This window comes from Gopherus evgoodei, chromosome 1, assembly GCF_007399415.2.
Source record: "Gopherus evgoodei ecotype Sinaloan lineage chromosome 1, rGopEvg1_v1.p, whole genome shotgun sequence".
Lineage (NCBI taxonomy): Eukaryota > Metazoa > Chordata > Testudines > Testudinidae > Gopherus > Gopherus evgoodei.
The window spans coordinates 290,381,047-290,400,012 of NC_044322.1; the positions used below are offsets into that span (position 1 = coordinate 290,381,047).

Here is an 18,966-nt window from a genome sequence, read left to right on the forward strand (position 1 = left end):
AACTCTCACATAGGTCCCAACTGTGCCCTCTGTGTGGGAGAACCCCAGCCCTCCGGTTGTACAAAAACCCTAACCCCTAGGTTTCACTGTCAGGAAGGTGAAAAACCTAACCAGCCTCAGTCAATCTGGTGGTTTGGGAAAAACTCCTTCCCAGCCCCAAAGCAGCAACCTACATAAGGGAGAGAGGGTGAGTCGACCGCTGGACAGATTGGAAAACAGGAAGTGACCCTGAGCACAGGGCTATTTTTATGGCTACAGATTTTATGTCAAATCCAGCAAGACCTCCAGCCCATCTTGGAAGTCCCATGGGGGGCCATAAATCTTGCAGGATCTGATCCACCCTGTCCTGTATGCTCCCTCCCATAATGGGAGCCACCAAACTCACCCCTCACTAGGCTTTTTAGTGAATTTGCCACAGTTGCCTACATGTCCAGTGCCAAGGACAGGGCTAATGCCTCTGCAACGCTGGAAGGGCAAGAGCTCTGCATGGATGATATCCTCTGCATATGGATTCAGAGCAAATGAAAGAGCCTTGTATTATTTATTGACTGCATTCATAGTACAAACAGATACAGACAGAATATAGGGCCTCATTCTGCAACTCTTATGCTAATAGTTACAACTTGCAGAGTAAGGGAGGCAGAATTAGGCCTTAGTCTCCGAATCTCATACCTTTTGATGACACCGTAACATTCCTCTATAATAACCTGTAGAACAGCTCGATAAAACAATGATTCTGTAGGCAGCTGGAAAAAAGAAAGCAAAGAACAGCAGGAATACAAAGTTGGCATCAAAATCAAGACCAGCGTAACTAGAATGGTGTTGGCTGCCTTACCTAATTGCTGGTTTGTATTCTTTCAAACCAGTCTTATTAACCTGGTTGAGAGGACAATTTACTAATTTTCCTGTTTGCAAGTTAAAATGACTCAGACAATATCATAACCATAATTGTGAGAAAAAACAAACACAGCAAACTGCAGAGTTTGATAGGAAGTGGGTGGAGGGATAGGGATTATAGAAAAAGAAAGGAAGATGGGCCAAATTCTGATCTTCCTTTGTAAACCCAGGGAACTCTATTGCAGTTAATGGAGTTATTCCAAAATTGCACAATCAAACTTCAGAGCAGAGTCTGGTTCAATGAATAAAATAAGAAGCAAAAGGAAAACATACTACCTGTGTCATAACATTTTCTTATTTATAGCTACTTTATCTTGGTTCCCTGAAACACTGATATCCATGCAGAAAGTACTGTGCTTATAAAAACAGTGCAATGCATTTAAAACTTCATGCCTTTAGGTATGAAAGATGTGTTTACTTAAGAAAAGTTAATGCTTGTCAGTTAAAAATGTAGTGCCAAATGCATCTCCTGTGTAAAACCACTGCAGTCAACGGGCTTACAATGGGGATAAGTTGGCCTGTAAATCTAGTCTATTAAATACTTGTACAGTTAGTGTGCATACACAAAAAAAATGATAAATTACACAATCATGATTTAAAGTACTCAGAGAACAGAATTTAGACAGGGATTTAAAAAACGAGACAAGTGCTATATTCCCGCCAGAAGCAAGCTGCTGCAATAAATCATACAGAAATTCTCATCACAGTACCTTTCTATCTCCTACAACAGTAGTACTAAGTGAAAAAGTTACTGGTCACTACCCTGCAAGATTAGGAAGACATCTGGGATTTGCCTTTTGTATTTGTGGTTACATGATGGTAGATTACTTATACTATAGTGAAAAATATTACATAGCTTCTGCTTTTACGTTATCCAATATCTGTCCATAAATTATAGCCAAATAAAAATGCAGTTACAAATAAATATTTTTCAGTGAAAAAACTACTAAAAATTCACACTCATCCTAGTCTTCACATTTCAATTTTCAAACAGCTTATGAGCATGCAATTTAAAGTAAAATATTATGTTAATTTGATCTCAGGCTTTTGGAGGTCTCAGGCTAGCAGTCTGATCCACACCAATCATGCTCCTGTGCTGACTTTGTATCTGCTTCTTGAGCAAATATGGACCCAATGGTGAATTCTGGGATGATAAGAGGTTTAGGAGTTTTGTCTGCAGTGTGCTGTACCAGATTTAGGAATACAACCAAGTACCAGGCTTCTGGTGGGGCAAAACACGGTTAAATGTCTCTAGTTACTAACCAAATTTTAACCATGGAATGTGATTCCAGAAAGCCAGGTATGTCAGTAACTGTTTGTTAACCTAATTAAAAGTTGTGTGTTCAAGGCCTTTTACATGTTTTTAGGAGCTTTCATAATTGACTTGCTATATAAATAATAAAACATTCTTAAAATACATGAGGCTATCTTCCACTGTCATTTTTGTTTCAATAACAGAAATTAGTTTACTACTGTTCAACTTGTTTTAAAAGTTAGATGTACCTGAAGTTCTGCTCTGCGTCCTTTATTAAAATAAAAACAACTTTTCTCACTGTTCCCATAGTATTTTATGAACAATATTTTTGCAGTTTCATATTATTTCCTTGTGGACATGTTTTTGCCTCAAAAACACCACAAGTGGCATTATTGTTGGAAATCTCTGCAGAAATTACCAAAATTTAATGTGTTGGGAAGAGCCTGAACTAACTCCTTACTCCTAGTGACCACGTTGCTAGACCCAAAAACATTGTGGTTCTTCAGAATAAAGGAGTCAGTCCATTCTCTAAAGATGATCTGCACTGGGCCCGGAGCCTCTGTTGGATCAGTCTGTGTAAGAAAGCACCCAGAGTTTGGAAAGGTAATTTTATACGTTAATTTGTTAAAGAAGCACTTTTGGATTAAGTGAAGAATATTAACCAGCATGATTAAGCATAAAATAGTTTACTATTAAAATAAGGTATTTTCAACTATATTAAAACTGTACTTTCTATAAAATATATGTTAGCTGACTTTTAATTGTCTGAAGAAAATAGATACTTTAGCATCACTATGTGCAGACAAGGCAATAAAAATGCAATTCTGTGGTGCTGAAACATGATATCACTTTGACTTTGATTTATATTCTGTTAATTGTAGTGTTTTAGAACCCACTAAGTCACAAGTTCAGGAGAAGGTCATGTATGAAAAGTATTCAGAAAGAGAAAACAGTTTTGTCATTAGAAGGGTTAAAATAAACAACATTACTTACCACTTGGCTGACCGCAACTCGTTCCAAAGCCTTTAAAAGTGAAGAAATTAAACTGCTATGTTTATTCTTTATTGGGGCATTTTATAATCACATTGTATAAAGCCTGGTGGAAATGACATTTTACAAGATTAATTATGTGATATAACATGAGCTTGTACACTTAAGAGTGTTAAAACCATTAGAGGTTGTTAATCAGTTCACTTCTGTTATTTAGGGTTTATTTATAGGACAAGCAATGATAACAGAATGAGTGTCTATATTTATATATCTCCTCTTCAATTTTTGAGAGCACTAAGGAAAAAAGAAATTTATTTTTTCTTAGCTATATTCCTATACAAGTATAAGCATAAAAACTCTCACTTTAGATATTATAATGTAAAGTTTAAATAATCCTTTAATTTAATGCACAAAACATTAAAATATCTTTTTAAGTCTCTAGTGACTACACAAATGTTCATTTTCCACTTCCAGTACTTAAACAAAATAAAAACTTTAGAGAGACTGCAGTTAAAAATGTCATGTAGATCCTTTAAAAAAGATTTTTCAGCCCATAAATCCTGATGATGTGAGAGTATTTGATTTTTATGATCTAAGGTGACAAAGAATTAAGAAAATATATGAAATGGATGGAAGATTTTTCTACAGTTGGAAAGATATAGTACTTATAGGAATTACAACCGAAGAGTAAAATGCTCTGTGCAACCAAAGATAAACATGCAGTGAACACCTTCTGTGGCACTGCCACAATATAATAAATAAATACCTCACAGAGTACTCCTCATACCATCCCTATACCCCAAATCCCCAGCATAGTTCCTCTCTCTATCACCCACTCCACTCCCTTGTCCCAGAGCTCACCTATCTGCCAACCTGCACCCAGGACTTCCCTTCAGCTGCACTCCAAGTAGCTGCAGTTCTCCCTTCCCCAGCTTTTATAGAGTAGCAGGTGCGATTTACACTACACAAAAGCTATTTCCCTTCTTTACTTCCAATGAATAATTGGCTATGGCAGGTATGCCTTGTGGTCACTGCTGACCTTTGCCCTACTTCTAGCTGCAGAGTAGTGACCCTCCACAACCCACAAGTCTCTGTGTCACCATCAGAGGTGAATGAGTAACCCAGCTAGAAAGGAGGGCAGTGTTACTACTATCCAAGCTGGAAATTTTCCTGCTGCTGCATGATTCCCCTGGTAAGATACTGTTGGCTACTCCTGTAATTCACTATTACTCACAGCATGCTAGTGAATACCAATGACTAACATCAGCCAGAGAGAGGCCGCTCTTCATGCAAATATGCCAATGGAGGCCACAACAGAATCAAGTGATGCTGAGGCACAGCTCAGTTAAAGCCAGCTGTTTAGCATGCTAGCACAGACCAATGAGTGCTCTGGATGTGGATATGAGTTCTCAGGCAGGACTCTAAACCAGTCCCTGTGGCGTCTTTGGTCTCCTGTAGTTCAACAAATGGGAACTGCTATGCAAGTATCAACAATGGGATAGTTAATAGTGCACTACAAGCTCCCAGGGAACCCTAGCTGGGTCACTCCCTACAGAGGGAATAGTGCTCTAACTGCACTGCTCTGCCTGCTTATTCCCTTGGCCTATGGGATGAAATGATAAGCCCTCACCACGCATGTTCTTGAGAGAATCTCTGGCACAGTAATAGCAGCTATGGGCAGAGGAGAACTTCCTGGTATTCACCTTTCCAATAATTTAAAGGAGAAAGTTTGGAAAAGGAAACATGCTGATCTTTTTTCTGGTAAGTTAAGTGCACTGGGTGCAAAAAATAAATTGCTCTGTGTGACCACAGGCATCTCCAGCTGCTTGTTTGCCTCTGAAATAGATTATTCTATCCTTGTCAAAAGGCAGCCTGAGCTTACTTCGTCTCTCACTAATAAGGCCTAATCTACACAAGAAAATTTAGGTATGTTTAACTACATCAGTCAGGGGTGTGAAAAATCCACATCCCCTGAGCGGAGTAAAGACAACCTAAGTCCCTGTGTAGACAATTCTACGTCAGCCTAGCTACTGCTTCTCAGGGAGGTTGATTACTTACACCAATGGGAGAATCCCTAAGAAAGAGTGGGAAATGGAAATTCTGTACGGAAAGGAATGGGCCAATATGACAATTGATCTAGGGTATAATGGATATATTACTGGGCCAACAGAAGATGGCAAAAACATTTTGGGTGGGCTTACTGAAGGGTTTTAGGGTAACATACTGAGGTTCTAGAATTTACATTTTGGTCCATATCTTTAAGCACTTGAAATGTTTCATGCAGTTTGTTGAGGATGTCACAGTTAGGGGTGAAAGCATCCTGTATAATTGTCCTGACATGTTTCAGTCTTAAGATCTCTAATGTTAGCTCTGATCTCTTTAACCTTGACATATGGGCCTGCGTTGATTTTTGGCAGGTATCTGTGTGAGTGAGCAGCTGAAATTGAGGCTAACAGCATCAGTTGTGGTGCATTCTGGGAAAAGGGATTAAAAATAAACAGAGACTAGAGATAAGAGTTTTCCTAATGCTGCAGTAGTTGAAGATTTAGGGTCATGCCCTTATCCTCAGATTAAGCATCAATCCATCATCCTGTGCTGATGTAAAATGAGCACATAGGAGCACTCTGTCTCTTGGTGCAATGTGAGATGATTTCCTGGTGTAAAGGCTTGTATAAGTGTGTAGGCCTACTCTAGTTTTGGGGTTAGAAAGGCCTGTTTATGGTCTTGTACAGTTAGGACATTGAGTGTTATGAACAATGAACCTTTTTGGGAGTCAGTGATGGTAGAAGTAATACTATCCCTTTTAAATCACTGCCATGACCTATTGCCCTGAAAGATTATTTTGTTTAAATTCAATTCAAAATTGTGGCCTTTTTGGTCATTTTAAAAATATTTTTTGTCTACCTTCATTGTTTCCTGCCCTCAGCAAATATAAAATGTATGAAGTTGGAAGGTTAATAAATTTTTTTTTTACCTATAATTTATCATGCATACAACATTAATGATGTTATTCTGTACAGTCTGGTATTTAAGTCATAGCTCTAGGATTACAAGCCAAAAACAATGAATTCTATAACATCTGGATAAAACTTCCAGTAGGGAAAAAAAGAATAAAAAGAAAAAAGAACCATACTAAGCACGCTGACATTCTGGCATTGCGACCACAGCACCAGCCCTCTTCCTTTAAATACCGGCACATGGGAAATCCCCACAATCCCAGAGAGCAATCTGCAGATGAGAGAAAAATAGTGTGTTACTTTATTAAATTGTTCTTCTCTTAAAGTAAATCATCTATTGAGAAAGACAAACAGTAGTTGGAGAATAAGAGCAGAGCTGTGTAACTGTTATTCCTATCCAATAACAGAAAGCATACTAGTGTTATGAAAAAAGGTATTTTCTCAACAACAGATGTTTTTGCTTTAGGCTCTATTTTTGAAATCTTCACATTTTCCAAAACTATTCTTCTAAGATCTACCCAAGTGAATAAGTAAATTCTCTGCAGTTTCTTTCTTTCTTTCTTTCTTTCTTTCTTTCTTTCTTTCTTTCTTTCTTTCTTTCTTTCTTTCTTTCTTCAGAGATGACAAAAGTGTTTGTAATTCATTCTGGCAACCCACACATTGACAATCATCCCAAGATGCTGAGTTAGGCAGCCCGTCAATGTAGCAGGACATATGTATCACTTACTGCTGGGCTTTTCTTCTACAGTAAACAATTTTAAACAATATTTTGGCAAGTCATTACAGAATGTGTGCTTGTTTACTAAAGTCCTGACGGCCTGTTTTATTGTTAGCCATTATGCTTGTTTTCCAGAAAGAACCAGCTGCAAATGCTTTTGCTGCTTCTTCAAAACACCAGAGCATTTACATCACTGACTGCGACTGAGTTTGGTTCAATCTTATTAATGTTTCAAGAGACAACAATGCTCCTAAATTAATGCTTAATCCTAATGCAACACGGGGACACCTAAACTGGCAACATTATGAATACTACCCGTGTGCATGAAAAATTCTGCTACGTTTTCTTTAAAAAACACTTTGATGTCAACTGACTGTTTAAATCATTCTGAATGTGATTTTAATACTTAAAAATGAAAACAAGTGGGATAGGATCTTGGCATTTCAACTTAGAAAGATGGCTTTGAAATATTTTAAGATTAATTAAGCAGAAGAGGTTAAAAAGAGGGCAGTGGAAATACAAAAGTCTTCAGATTTATTATAAAAAGTTACATGCATTCAAAGAATGGGTTACAAACTTTCATGCACAACTCTTTTCAAAGACCTAGCAGACAGAAAAAGGAGACCAAAATTGATAAAGGATAAAAAGATCCCAGACCAACAGACTAACAGTGGAAGCTCTAAGAATTAGAGAATGCAGCTAGTGAAGGGCAACCAGGGGATTAAAAAGAGGAGCTCCCTAAAATATTAAGATGATATTTGGAGAAAAAAGACCAACGGAAGCCTTTGCCTTACCAGGGTGTGTCTACATTGCATCTGGGAAGTATGATTCCCAGCATGGGGAGACAGACTTATGCCAGCCCTGCTGGAGCTAGCATGCTAAAAATAGCAGTGTAGACATTGTGGCACTGGTGGCAGCTCAGGCTAAGACGGGGTCTGCAACCTCTGCCACACAGCTCCCCAGGGTAAGCACCCCAGCAGGTTTGGCCGATTGCGGCTCCAACTGTCTGCACTTCGCCGTCCCAGGCCAATGGGGGTGGCAAGAAGCTGCGGCCAGCACATCACTCGCCCGCGCCACTTCCCGCCACCCCCATTGGCTTGGGATAGCAAACCGCAGCCAGTGGGAGCTGCAGTTGGCCAAACCTGCCAATTCGGCAGGTAAACAAACTGGCCCAGCCTGCCAGAGTGCTTACCCTGGCAAGCTGCATGCCAGAAGTTGCCAACCCCTGGGCTAAGATGTCAGGTGGGCTTGGACTCATGGCTAGCTTGAGCCCCCAGTGATGCTGCAATGTTCACAGTTATTTTTAGCATGCTAGCTCAAGCAGCGCTGGCACTAGTCTGTTTACTTGGGTTGGGAATCACACCTCGTAACTGGAGTGTTGATATACCCAATGGAGTCTTATGTACAGGGAGAGAATAGTAGGGCTATGTTTAAGATAATTTATCTGATCTCTAGTCATAATCTTTGTTTGCAGTCCCGGTCATAGTGCTCCTAATCTCAGAATAACAGCAAAGGTGTAATCTGTTGTGACATATATTTCCATATATTTTTGTCACTACTGAGCGCAGAATGTATCCTATCGTTCCTCACCCAAATTCTGCTTTTTGTGAATTACTTTAAGTGAAGGGGACTGTAAATGTGTGGTTTTATATGAAGGAAAAATTCAGATGTGATTTTATGAATGTATTAACTTTAAAATTAGTCACTATCTCCAATATCCTAATTAGCTTTACAGAAACATGGTCTAGCGATTAAAGTATCTAACTCTGAATCAGGAGATCAAGGCTCCACTCCCCGCTATGTCACGAAACAGACTGAACGGCAAACTTAACAAGATTTGAGGACTGTGGTGGATAATCAGCTGAACATGAGCTTCCAGTGTGATGTTGTGGCTGAAAGGGCTAATGCAATCTTTGGCTGCATAAACAGGGGAATCTCGAGGAGGAGTAGAGAGGTTATTTTATGTCTGTATTTGGCATGTGCAACCACTGCTGAAAGAGTGTCCAGGTCTGGCATCCACAATTCAAGAAAGATGTGGATAAACTGGAAACGGTTCAGAGGAGAGTCATCAGAATGATATGAGGATTAGAAAACCTGTCATATTGTAGATTCAAAGAGCTCAATCTATTTAGCATAACAAAAGAGAAAGTTAAGGGGTGATAGATTATAGTCTGTAAGTATTTTTATGGGGAACAAATATTTAATAATGGGCTCTTCAGTCTAGCAGAGAATGGTAGAACACAATCCAATAGCTGTAAATTAAAATTCAGATTGGAAATAAGGAGTATATTTTTTAACAGTGAGAGTAATTAACTATTGGAACAATTTATCATGAGCTGTGGTGGATTCTTCATCACTGACAATTTTAAAAACGGGTGGATGTTTTTCTGAAAGATCTGCTCTAAGAATTATTTTGGGGAAGTTCTATGACCGATGTTATACAGTTGGTCAGACTAGATTATCACAATAGTCCCTTCAGGCCTTGGAATATATGATTCTATAACACAGAAATAGGTTAATAATATTACTATCACACAAAAGTGCTCTGAGACTTAATTCATTAATGTGCATAACGTGCTTTGAAACTGTCTGATGGATTATGTCATAAAAATATGAAGAATGACTACCATAACATGAAAATCTATAAACACAGTGGTGGGTTTCTTAGATAGATATTTAGTTAGGCTCCAGAATAGAATGGATCTGCATGCTATTTATGTGGGTAAAATTGGGAATTATCCTGAAGTTCAGTACCCTGTGGAAAGGTTTGTTTGGTTACTGGACTAACTGAATTTACCATGACAAAATGAAGGTTCATGTCTGAGACTATGTCTTTAGGATCCCAGAAAGTATTCACAAAAACAGTTTCAAGATAATATTGTATATAAAATCATTCAGGTCAGTGTAATCACTGCTGTAACTATTGGCTGCATCAGAGAAAAAATTGGCAGATTATTTATGCTAAAGTGGTAGTTAAGATTCTGTCAAATACATTTTTGCAAAGAAAACAATAACTGTTACAGTTTTATTGTTTGGTATGCAATAATGAGACTCTCTATATGAATGTTTATAAATATTTCAAACAAAAATTGGCAAGCTCTGAAAAGAAATAGTGGGTTTTAATCACGGAATTTTCATTTTCTTGTCTACTCTGTGAGTGTCTTCTCATTATCCCACTCTGGGACACACATCACTCATACAAGTTAAAAATGATACAACCTGGCTAGTCTAACATTTATGTACTGCACCACTGATAAATTAATCTAAAACATTTTTATTTTCTGTGAACAAAATAATTAGTAAAAGTGCTGTCATCCACTCTTGATACTGAAATGAGCAGTGAGGAAAAATAATGCTCTAATACTGAACTTTCTTCTAGATCTCCCAATAAGATTTATTTTGCAAGTGTATTTAAAATGTAAGCTCCTTGGGGCAGGTTTTAAGTATCTTCTCCCGTCCTGTACACTCTCAAGCTTACTGTGGGTGTTTAAAACAATTCAGCAGATAGATAAGCCTGTATTAAGCATCTATTTATATGATCATTTTCAAAACCTGGACACCCTTTTTGTGCCTGCCATTATTTGTAGGCACTAGTAACATTACACAATGTCTAATTACCTGATTGTTCACAGGTGAGATCTCTAACCAGCATTATTTTTACCCTCAAAACTGCAGGAAGTAGAAGGGAGACTGAGTTGATTCAGATTTAAAAGTCATGTTTACAGTTATTTTAAAAGTTATATGAGGTTTCTTTTAAATGAGGGGTCGACAACCTTCAGAAGTGGTGTGCTGAGTCTTCATTTATTCACTCTAATTTAAGGTTTCGCGTGCCAGTAATACATTTTAACCTTTTTAGAAGGTCTCTTTCTATAAGTCTTTAATATATAACTAAACTACTGTTGTATATAAAGTAAATAAGGTTTTTAAAATGTTTAAGAAGCTTCATTTAAAATTAAATTAAAATGCAGATCCCCCCGGACTGATGGCCAGGACCCGGGCAGTGTGAGTGCCACTGAAAATCAGCTTGTGTACCGCCTTCGGCACCCATGCCATAGGTTGCCTACCCATTTTAAATTATTTTGCAGTGAAATGTCCTTTAAAAACAAGGATAATTATAGTTTGAATGAGCAGGTCTGGTCTCTAAGAAAAAGCAAGTTTGGATCTCAGAAACCACTCCAACAGAATCCTGAATTGGAAGTTCAATAAATATTGATATATAAATCCTGAAAACATTCAGGAATACTTTATGGATACATTATGAAAGATTGTATAGCAAATCATTGTACAGAATATAATTATAAAAGAGCCAGTCTATTGTATAGGAAGCAACTAACAAGACATCTTACAATTCATTAAAGGGATGTCGATCAGGCAGAACTCTTCTCTCTATACAACTTCACATAAAGTGAGTAATTCTAGGTAATGGGATGAAGCACTGAATAAAAGCTGAAGTGGAGTGTAACCCCATTCACTGTTAATGAAGCAGATATATCCTGACGTGTAGGCTAACAATTTACAAAGATCCCACAGCACATACGTAGCAGAGGGAATAGCCAGAAAGAGCATACCGAAAGGAGCTGCTGTCAAAAGAGCTAACGTTTCACATTCAGCTCAATTCTATTCTATTGAGGTTTATCGGCTCTTCATAGGCCACTGTGCATTTCTAATACCACTCAATATACAGAGGAAGGGCTCCTTGAGGTATAACAGAACTGAAGCATGCCATCCCACAACATGAGCACAAGGCCCCCAGTTCTGTAAGGTACCTGAGCACATGCTTTAAGTCCCACTGATTTTAATGGTCCCTACATATGTACCTAATACTGAATAGAACAATTTGGTAAATCATGACCTAAGCAAATAAAATTAAGGGATGTTCGACCGGTTCCAAGATGCATGTCACTATTCTCCATGTGTTACAGACTATGCATTGCGCAAAAGACACATATCAGATGTAAATTAGCGAACATCCAGATCAATGGTCCAACAACACAAATCAAGGCATTGATTATGCAAAAATGCACAATGTCAGGGCAGGTAAAGCATTCTGATGTACTGTGATGAAAACAACCCTTTCTTATTGCCAAAAAGCATAAGTCCTACTTCTAAATGCAGATAAAATGGAGGTAACATTGGTGTGTTTATGGAGTACTTTTTAAAAGCAATTATTGGAATTAGCTAATTCTCCATTCTGTTTATTTCTATGGGCTAGCTAGTAACCACCCACAAGGGGAAAAACTATTATTAACTGAACACGGAAAAAAGTCTTTAAGAGTTTTGTAAGAATGAATTTGTTCAAAGTACATTGAATTATGTCCTCCCATCTCTTCTGAGAAACCAACTAGTAGTTACGTACATTAATATTATTGCATCTGGATTATTTCATAATGCATTAATTTTCTCATGAAGGTTGTGTGTTTACTGTTATCTGATCTTGATTTTGTAATTCTGGTTTTATGGTCTTCTAGAGGCTGACAATCTGTTTTCAACTACTATTCTGTAAGCTTTTGCAGAGAGATTTTAACTCCAGCTACTCTGCCTACAGTTTTTGTAGCATTGCACCTACCTTAGCACTTACATTTGGAATGTCCATTTTATATTCTCTGTCAGCTTCATTTGTAGTTGATGGAATTCTTTTCCTTTACTTAACTGCTCCCAGTAGGGAAAAAGGAAGATGCAAGTGGATGTTGGACTTATATAAAATGTCACTGATGATTCGATTAAGCAAGAAGTATTATCCAGAAAAAATATATATTTTTGGATTTTTGTCAACTACCCCCACCCTCATAAGAAGTTTTAATTCTTTCAGCATGTTGTAATGGGGGAAAAGAGCTTAACACTCACCCTTGTCAAAACTCTCCATTCCACTGCATAGGTCCCTCATGCTGATTTGTTTGGTCAGCATTTCATGGCTAAACTAGAATTGTACAACTAACCAGAACAAATATGTGTGAATAGAAAATAGTGCAACTTATTTCACGTGGCCATGGTATGGAACACTAAACATACCCTATTTACTGCTTCTTTTGGTGCTTATGGAAAAAAAAATATTTGGCAATGCATGTAAGAGCAAAGGATTTTTTTAGTTTGGGAAGTCCTCAGTAGCCTTTTCTTGTATTTGTTATTCCATTCATATATGTGGAATAGGCCACAGAAAAACGTTTAAAGAGGATGGGTACTAATGTTGTCAATTTTACCCAGTTCAGTGTATTGTTTGGATCAATGTATAGGAAAACAGTGGGCCTCACTCTTCTGTGTTCTGTGCTATACCTTGTATAGAATTTTATACTGTGCAGAGTGAGTGTAAAATACCACCCTTCTAGTCTGGTAACATTTTAAATTAACTTTGCACACGCATAAATGACTCCGAAAACTGCAAAGCAGTGAAGGATCAAGGCCTCTATATTTTATTCCTTTAGCCGAGAAAGTTCCACAGTGTATTATAGTTTCTTGTTTATTTCCTGACCCTAGGGTGACCAGATAGCAAGTGCAAAATATCGGGATGGGAGTGGAGGGTAATAGGACTCTATATAAGAAAAAGCCCCAAATATCAGGACTGTCTCTATAAAATTGGGACATCTGGTCACCCTACCTGACCCAGTGTGTTTGAAGATTCATTTGCATTTATTAAAATGTTTTCTTTCTTTTTAGTTCCCAGTGATTCTCAAGTGTTATGCATAGAAACATATTCACAAGTTTTCCTTTGCAACTTCTGAAACAGAATGGTTTATTACTACGCAAATAGTCCCTAATGAAGTCAATTTTTTTTTACAAAACTTTTCTTACAGACTCATTCTAATTTGTTTAACACTAAATACTACTCACTATAGCAAACACAATTCATACTGGGTGGCAAGACAATGACTATCCAAATCACCAATGGTTTATTTTAAAGAGTACAAATCCGATTTTTGGTTTTACTGTTTTCAATAACATGCAGATAATTTATAAATTCTGGTTTGGAACACTATTCTTTTTCTTCATATCTCTGACAGATAGTCAACACAAATCAGTTATTACACTATGCAACGTACTATAAACATAGAGGATACTTGTTTCATTCAAATTGCTGATGGCCTTTTTCTTCTCATCCTATTTTTAAGGCATTAAGCTACTCCAATACATACATAACTAAAAATGGATGGAGGTGAACTGTGATTTATTTTCTAGTGACTGAGTCCATCAGTTTGTATATAGTATGTGACAAACAGAAGGCAGAAATAACCTTTTAATGTACAGACCGAACTGCCAACTCTACTCAGGATTGCATTTTGTTTCAGAAATTATACTCTCCAAAGGAAAACAACTGTCATTTATATCATTTTTAACCTTTACCTTGGCTGAGGCAATTTGTTACTGAAGTGTTGTGAAATATCAGTCTCTTAAAGTGTTTTGGCATGAGTACAACTTGAAGAGAAAGAAAGCTCATTCTAATTTAGCACTGACATAACTATAATATTACTAAACCCAGAGATTGTATAGTCTGGAAGCATTTTAAGTGACACTGACACTTTAAACTTGGCTATCTTACCAAGATTGCCATTGAAAATAATAAAATAAAAATCTGATTCCAAATTGGATTTATCTTTCTCCATTTTTGCCACTTGGTTTTATACTGGTCTTGCTATAAATAGAATTAGTGTTGTTGATTCCTCTTGGTACTATCTAGTTCACATGGACCAACACAGTGACCTCATCTAGTGTGTTCTATATGCTTATAGCACCTTTCCCCTTCCATTGCTTAAGAAACAGCATTTGGTGAAACTGATTGACTCCTGTAACTTTATAAATGTACAATGCAACAAATATTGACCAATGTGCAATGCTACTTCTATGTAATATTGTTTAACATATGTTGTGTGCATTGTTATTCCTGAAAGGTGGCATTTTTAAAAATATTTTGATGTTATATATACACATTACAAAACCCACACCTCATGCCCATTTTTTCTTTTGATATTCAAGCTCCAGAGCTCCTGTCCATTTCCTTCCAATGTCTCAGTTTTCACCAATTCCTTCCACCCCAAATTCTGCATTTGTGCTTCCCAATGTATTTATTGAGTCTAAATTCCCAACTTACTCTTCTTCTTCAGTCTAGGACACAGTGTAGAAACTGGAAACATAAAAACTCTTGGACCAGATTCTTTATGTTCATGGAAAAAACAGTTTCCCACCTTTTTGTAACAGTTGTTCTTTGAGATGCGTTGCTCATGTCCATTCCATTGTAGGTGAGGGTGTGCCCACGTGTATGGCCATCAGAGACTTTTGCCTTAGCAGTACCAGTAGGGCTGGCTGTGGCACCCTCTCAGTTCCTTCTTGCTGACAACTCCGACAGTGGAGCAGGAGGGTGGGTAATGCAATGGACATGAGCAACACATCTCGAAGAACAAGTTACAAAAAGGTCGGTAACCGTTTTTCTTCTTTGAGCGCTTGCTCATGTCTATTCCATTGTAGCTAACTCACAAGCAGAATCCACTCTCTATGTAGAAGGCAAGTGCCTGCCTGACGTCCATGGTATGCAGCCTGTGTTTCTCATCTGTAGTATGAGGCTTTGGGCAGAAGACCGGAAGATATATGTCCTGACCAGTATGGAACTGGGAAACGATCTTGGGCAGAAAGGCCAGGTGCAGACGCAGCTGTACCTTGTCTTAATAGAAGACCACATAAGGGGACCCTGATCTAGGAAACCCTGTGGGCCAAGGTTATAATGACCAAAAAAGAGAGAAGCAGGAGAGAAGCAGAAGGGAACAGGAAGCCAGGGTCTCAAAGGGTGGGCCACGTGAGCCTGGACTGCACAAGGTTCAGGTCCCAAGGAGGGACCGGGTCCTGGACATGTGGGTAAAGGTGCTTCAGACCTTTCAGGAACCATGCTGTCATGGAATGGGCGAAGATCGACCTGCCGTGAAATGAGATGGAAAGCCAAGATGGCCACCAGGTGTAATTTGACAGAGGACAGCAATGAGGCGAGATGAGAAGATGCTGCTGACGTGATCCACCAGGATGTTCTTGGCTCCGGGCAGGTGGGAGGCCACCAAATGAATGGCACGTCGCATACAAAAGTCCCAGAGGCTGAGAGCTTCCCAACAAAGAGCTGAAGACCTGGAGCTGCCCTGCCTGTTGATGTAGTACATTGCGGCAGTATTGTCCGTTGGGACCTGAACCACCTTGCCTTTCGGGGGGGGAAGAAAGCCTGGCATGCCCGGAAAACTACTCTGAGCTCCCTGACATTGATATGAAGGGCCAGGCCGTGTTGCAGCCAATGACCCTGGGTGTTGAGCTCGTTCAGATGGGCTCCCCAGCCCAGGTCTGATGTGTCCGAGACCAAGGTGAGCAAGGGCAAGGGAGTTGCGAAAGGGACTCCCTGAAGCACCAACCTGGTATCCTGCCACCAGTCTAGAGACGAGAGGACATGGCTCAGCACCGTGACCACTCGGTCCAAGGGGTGCCTGCTGGGAATGTAGACCGAAGTCAGTCGCACTTGTAGGGGCCTCAGAGAAAGCTGGGCATGGCTTACTATGTAGGTGCACAAGGGTATGTGGCCCAATAGTCGCAGGCACCTGTGGGTCATGATGAGTGGTTGGTTCTGTATGTGGCCGACCAAGTCCGACATGGCTTGAAAGCTTGCTTCTGGCAGGAAGGCCCTGGGTCTCATGGAGTCGAAAACTGCGCCAATGAACTCTATGCATTGAACCGGCGTTAACGTGGACTTTTCCATGTTTATTAGGAGACCCAGATTGCTGCAGGTGGACCGCACCAGACTGAGGCTCCTCTGGACCTGCTCCAGAGACTTGCCCTTGATGAGCCAATCATTGAGATATGGGAAGATCTGGACCCCCTCGAGATAAACCCCTACCGGCGCCATGCAGTTTGTGAATGCCCTGGGGGGTAGAGAACAGGCCAAAGGGCAGCGCTGTAAACTGAAAGTGGTTCTCTGCCATTATAAAGCGCAAGAAACGTCTTTGTCCCAGGAAGATAGAGACATGAAAGTAAGCGTCTTTTAAGTTGAGAGTGGTGTCCCAGTCCCCCAGATCCAGAGAAGGGCTGATGGAGGCCAATGATACCATGCAGAACTTCGACTTCATGAGAGACTTGTTGAGGCCCCGCAGGTCCAGGATAGGTCTGAGCATCACTTTTGCCTTTGGGATTAGGAAGGAGCAGGAGTAGAATCCTCTTCCTTGCATATCCCAAGGAACCTCCTTCATGGCCCCCAGACTGAGAAGGTTCTCAACTTCCTGAACAAGGAGCTGCTCGGGAAAAGGGTCCTTGAAGAGGGACAGGGAAAGGGGTGGGTGGGAAGGGGGCCTCAAAAATTGCAGGGTCTAGCCCTGAGCCACTATGTTCAGGACCCAATGCTCCAAGATAACCCGTGACCAGGCTGAGCGGTAAGGGAAAAAGCGGTCGAGGAAAGAGTGAGAGTGAGACTGGGCAGTTGGCTAGTTTGTTGCTCTGAACGCACCCTCAAAATGAGTGCTTCTGGCCTCCCTGATGTTTCACTGGGTCAGGCTGCGCAGGAGATCAGAACAACGAAGGGTGGTGGCGGTTGAACCCAGTGTCCCTTTTCCTCGTAGGCCCCTGTCAAGGCTGCCACTGCCTACGTGGCAGAAGAGACTGGAATGGCTGCCTGGATGACTGAGGTGTGTGTATCCCCAGGGAGTGGAGGGTCGCCCTAGTGTCCTTTTGGCCGTGCAGACACGCATCCATTTCATTGGAGAACGGGCCAACCCCATCAAATGGAATGTCCTGGATGGAGGCCTGTATCTCTTGGGCCGGCGGTTTGAAGCCAGAAACTGTGCCTCATGACCACTACCAAGTCGATCACTTGGGCAGCTGAATCAGCCGAGTCTCAAGCCATCTGGAGGGAGGACTGGGCCGCTGTGGTTCCTTCATCCACCATGGTCGTGGACTCCTGGGCCACCTTCTGGGACACAGAGTCCTTCAACTTGTGGCGAGAGTCCCAAAAGTAAAAATTGTAGCAGCCCAGAAGGGCCTGATGGTTCACCACCCGAAACTAGAGGCTGGATATAACATAAATCTTTCAGCTGAACAAATCCAGTTGCTTCACCTCTTTGTTCTTAGGGGTAGCAGTGGTGAGCCCGTCTGTCCCATTCATTGGCTGCCGACACAACCAATAATCCCAGTGGTGGATGAGTGGATAAGTACTCGAGCCCTTTCATGGGAATTAAGTATTTCTTTTCTGCCCTTTTTTAGGTGTGTGTGGGGGATTGGAGGACGGGGTTTGCCAGATGGTTTTGGCAATATTCAAGACTCCTTTGTGTACCAGGAGCATGACCCAAGTTAGCTGCCACCTTGCGGAGCAGTGCCTGATGCTCATGGAAATCGTCCGGTGGGCTAGCCCTAGAAGGCCCTTCCACTGCCTCGTCCAGGGAGGTGTAGGATGATTAGACGACTGAGGGAGGTCCGGAGGTGTCCTCACCTGCCAGGGATGGGTACCGGCTCCTCACCCAAGGCAGTCGCTAGGACATCCTGCACCAAGGCCAGTGCTGCACTACTGGGGGCACCGCCTGCGGTCTGTCTCATGCAGCAACCAAGGACTCGCGGGAGTGGGTTACCGACATGTTAGGAATGCCCCATGCATTTAAACATGGCCATTGGGTCAGCCACTGGCTCTGCTGCCAAGCCGGTGCTGATGCTGCTGACGTGCCCTTTGGAACCCAATCACGTTGTCTGGGCAAGGGGCTGAACTGTGCCTCCGAGCTCAAGAAGTCATCTCCCTCTGGCTATCGGGGTGGGGCTGTAGATTCTTGGCAACAGCGACTGACAGTGGGATGAAGACTGGTTCTGGGAGATCAATGATGCCTAAGTGAGCTTCAGGATCGGGAGCACGGTGCTGACAGCTTGTAACAACGGGCCAGAGACTTTGGTCGGCATGGAGACTAAGAACATGGTGACCTAGGGCTCTGGCTTGGCTCCAGAGACCATTGGTGCTCACCTATCTTGTGTGAGGCCTTGCCGGTGGGCTTGCCCTCATGGGGAGCCACAGTTGATTCCTTTGCCAAACGTGGTATTGGATGCAGAGGAGATGCTTTCAGTTCTTCTGGTGCTGGGCCCTCGGAGGAGGTCAGCTATACCATCGGCCAAAGCCCTTTACTGCTCCCTGGAGTTGGTGGTGCGTCTTTACGGGGAGAGAA

The 18,966-nt window shown here is 40.9% G+C and overlaps 1 protein-coding gene across 4 annotated transcripts in view; it reads right to left on the bottom strand.

Annotated features, from left to right (window-relative positions):
• Positions 1-18,966, bottom strand: part of METTL25 (methyltransferase like 25) — a 127,311-nt gene that overhangs the window by 24,525 nt on the left and 83,820 nt on the right. For all 4 annotated transcript variants that reach the window (XM_030548617.1, XM_030548616.1, XM_030548618.1 and 1 more), the window contains 3 exons: positions 6,276-6,370; positions 3,146-3,175; positions 673-746 (listed from right to left, as the gene is read on the bottom strand). In XM_030548617.1, coding sequence (XP_030404477.1) covers positions 673-746; positions 3,146-3,175; positions 6,276-6,370 — 199 coding nt within the window. The remainder of the gene's footprint in view (positions 1-672; positions 747-3,145; positions 3,176-6,275; positions 6,371-18,966) is intronic.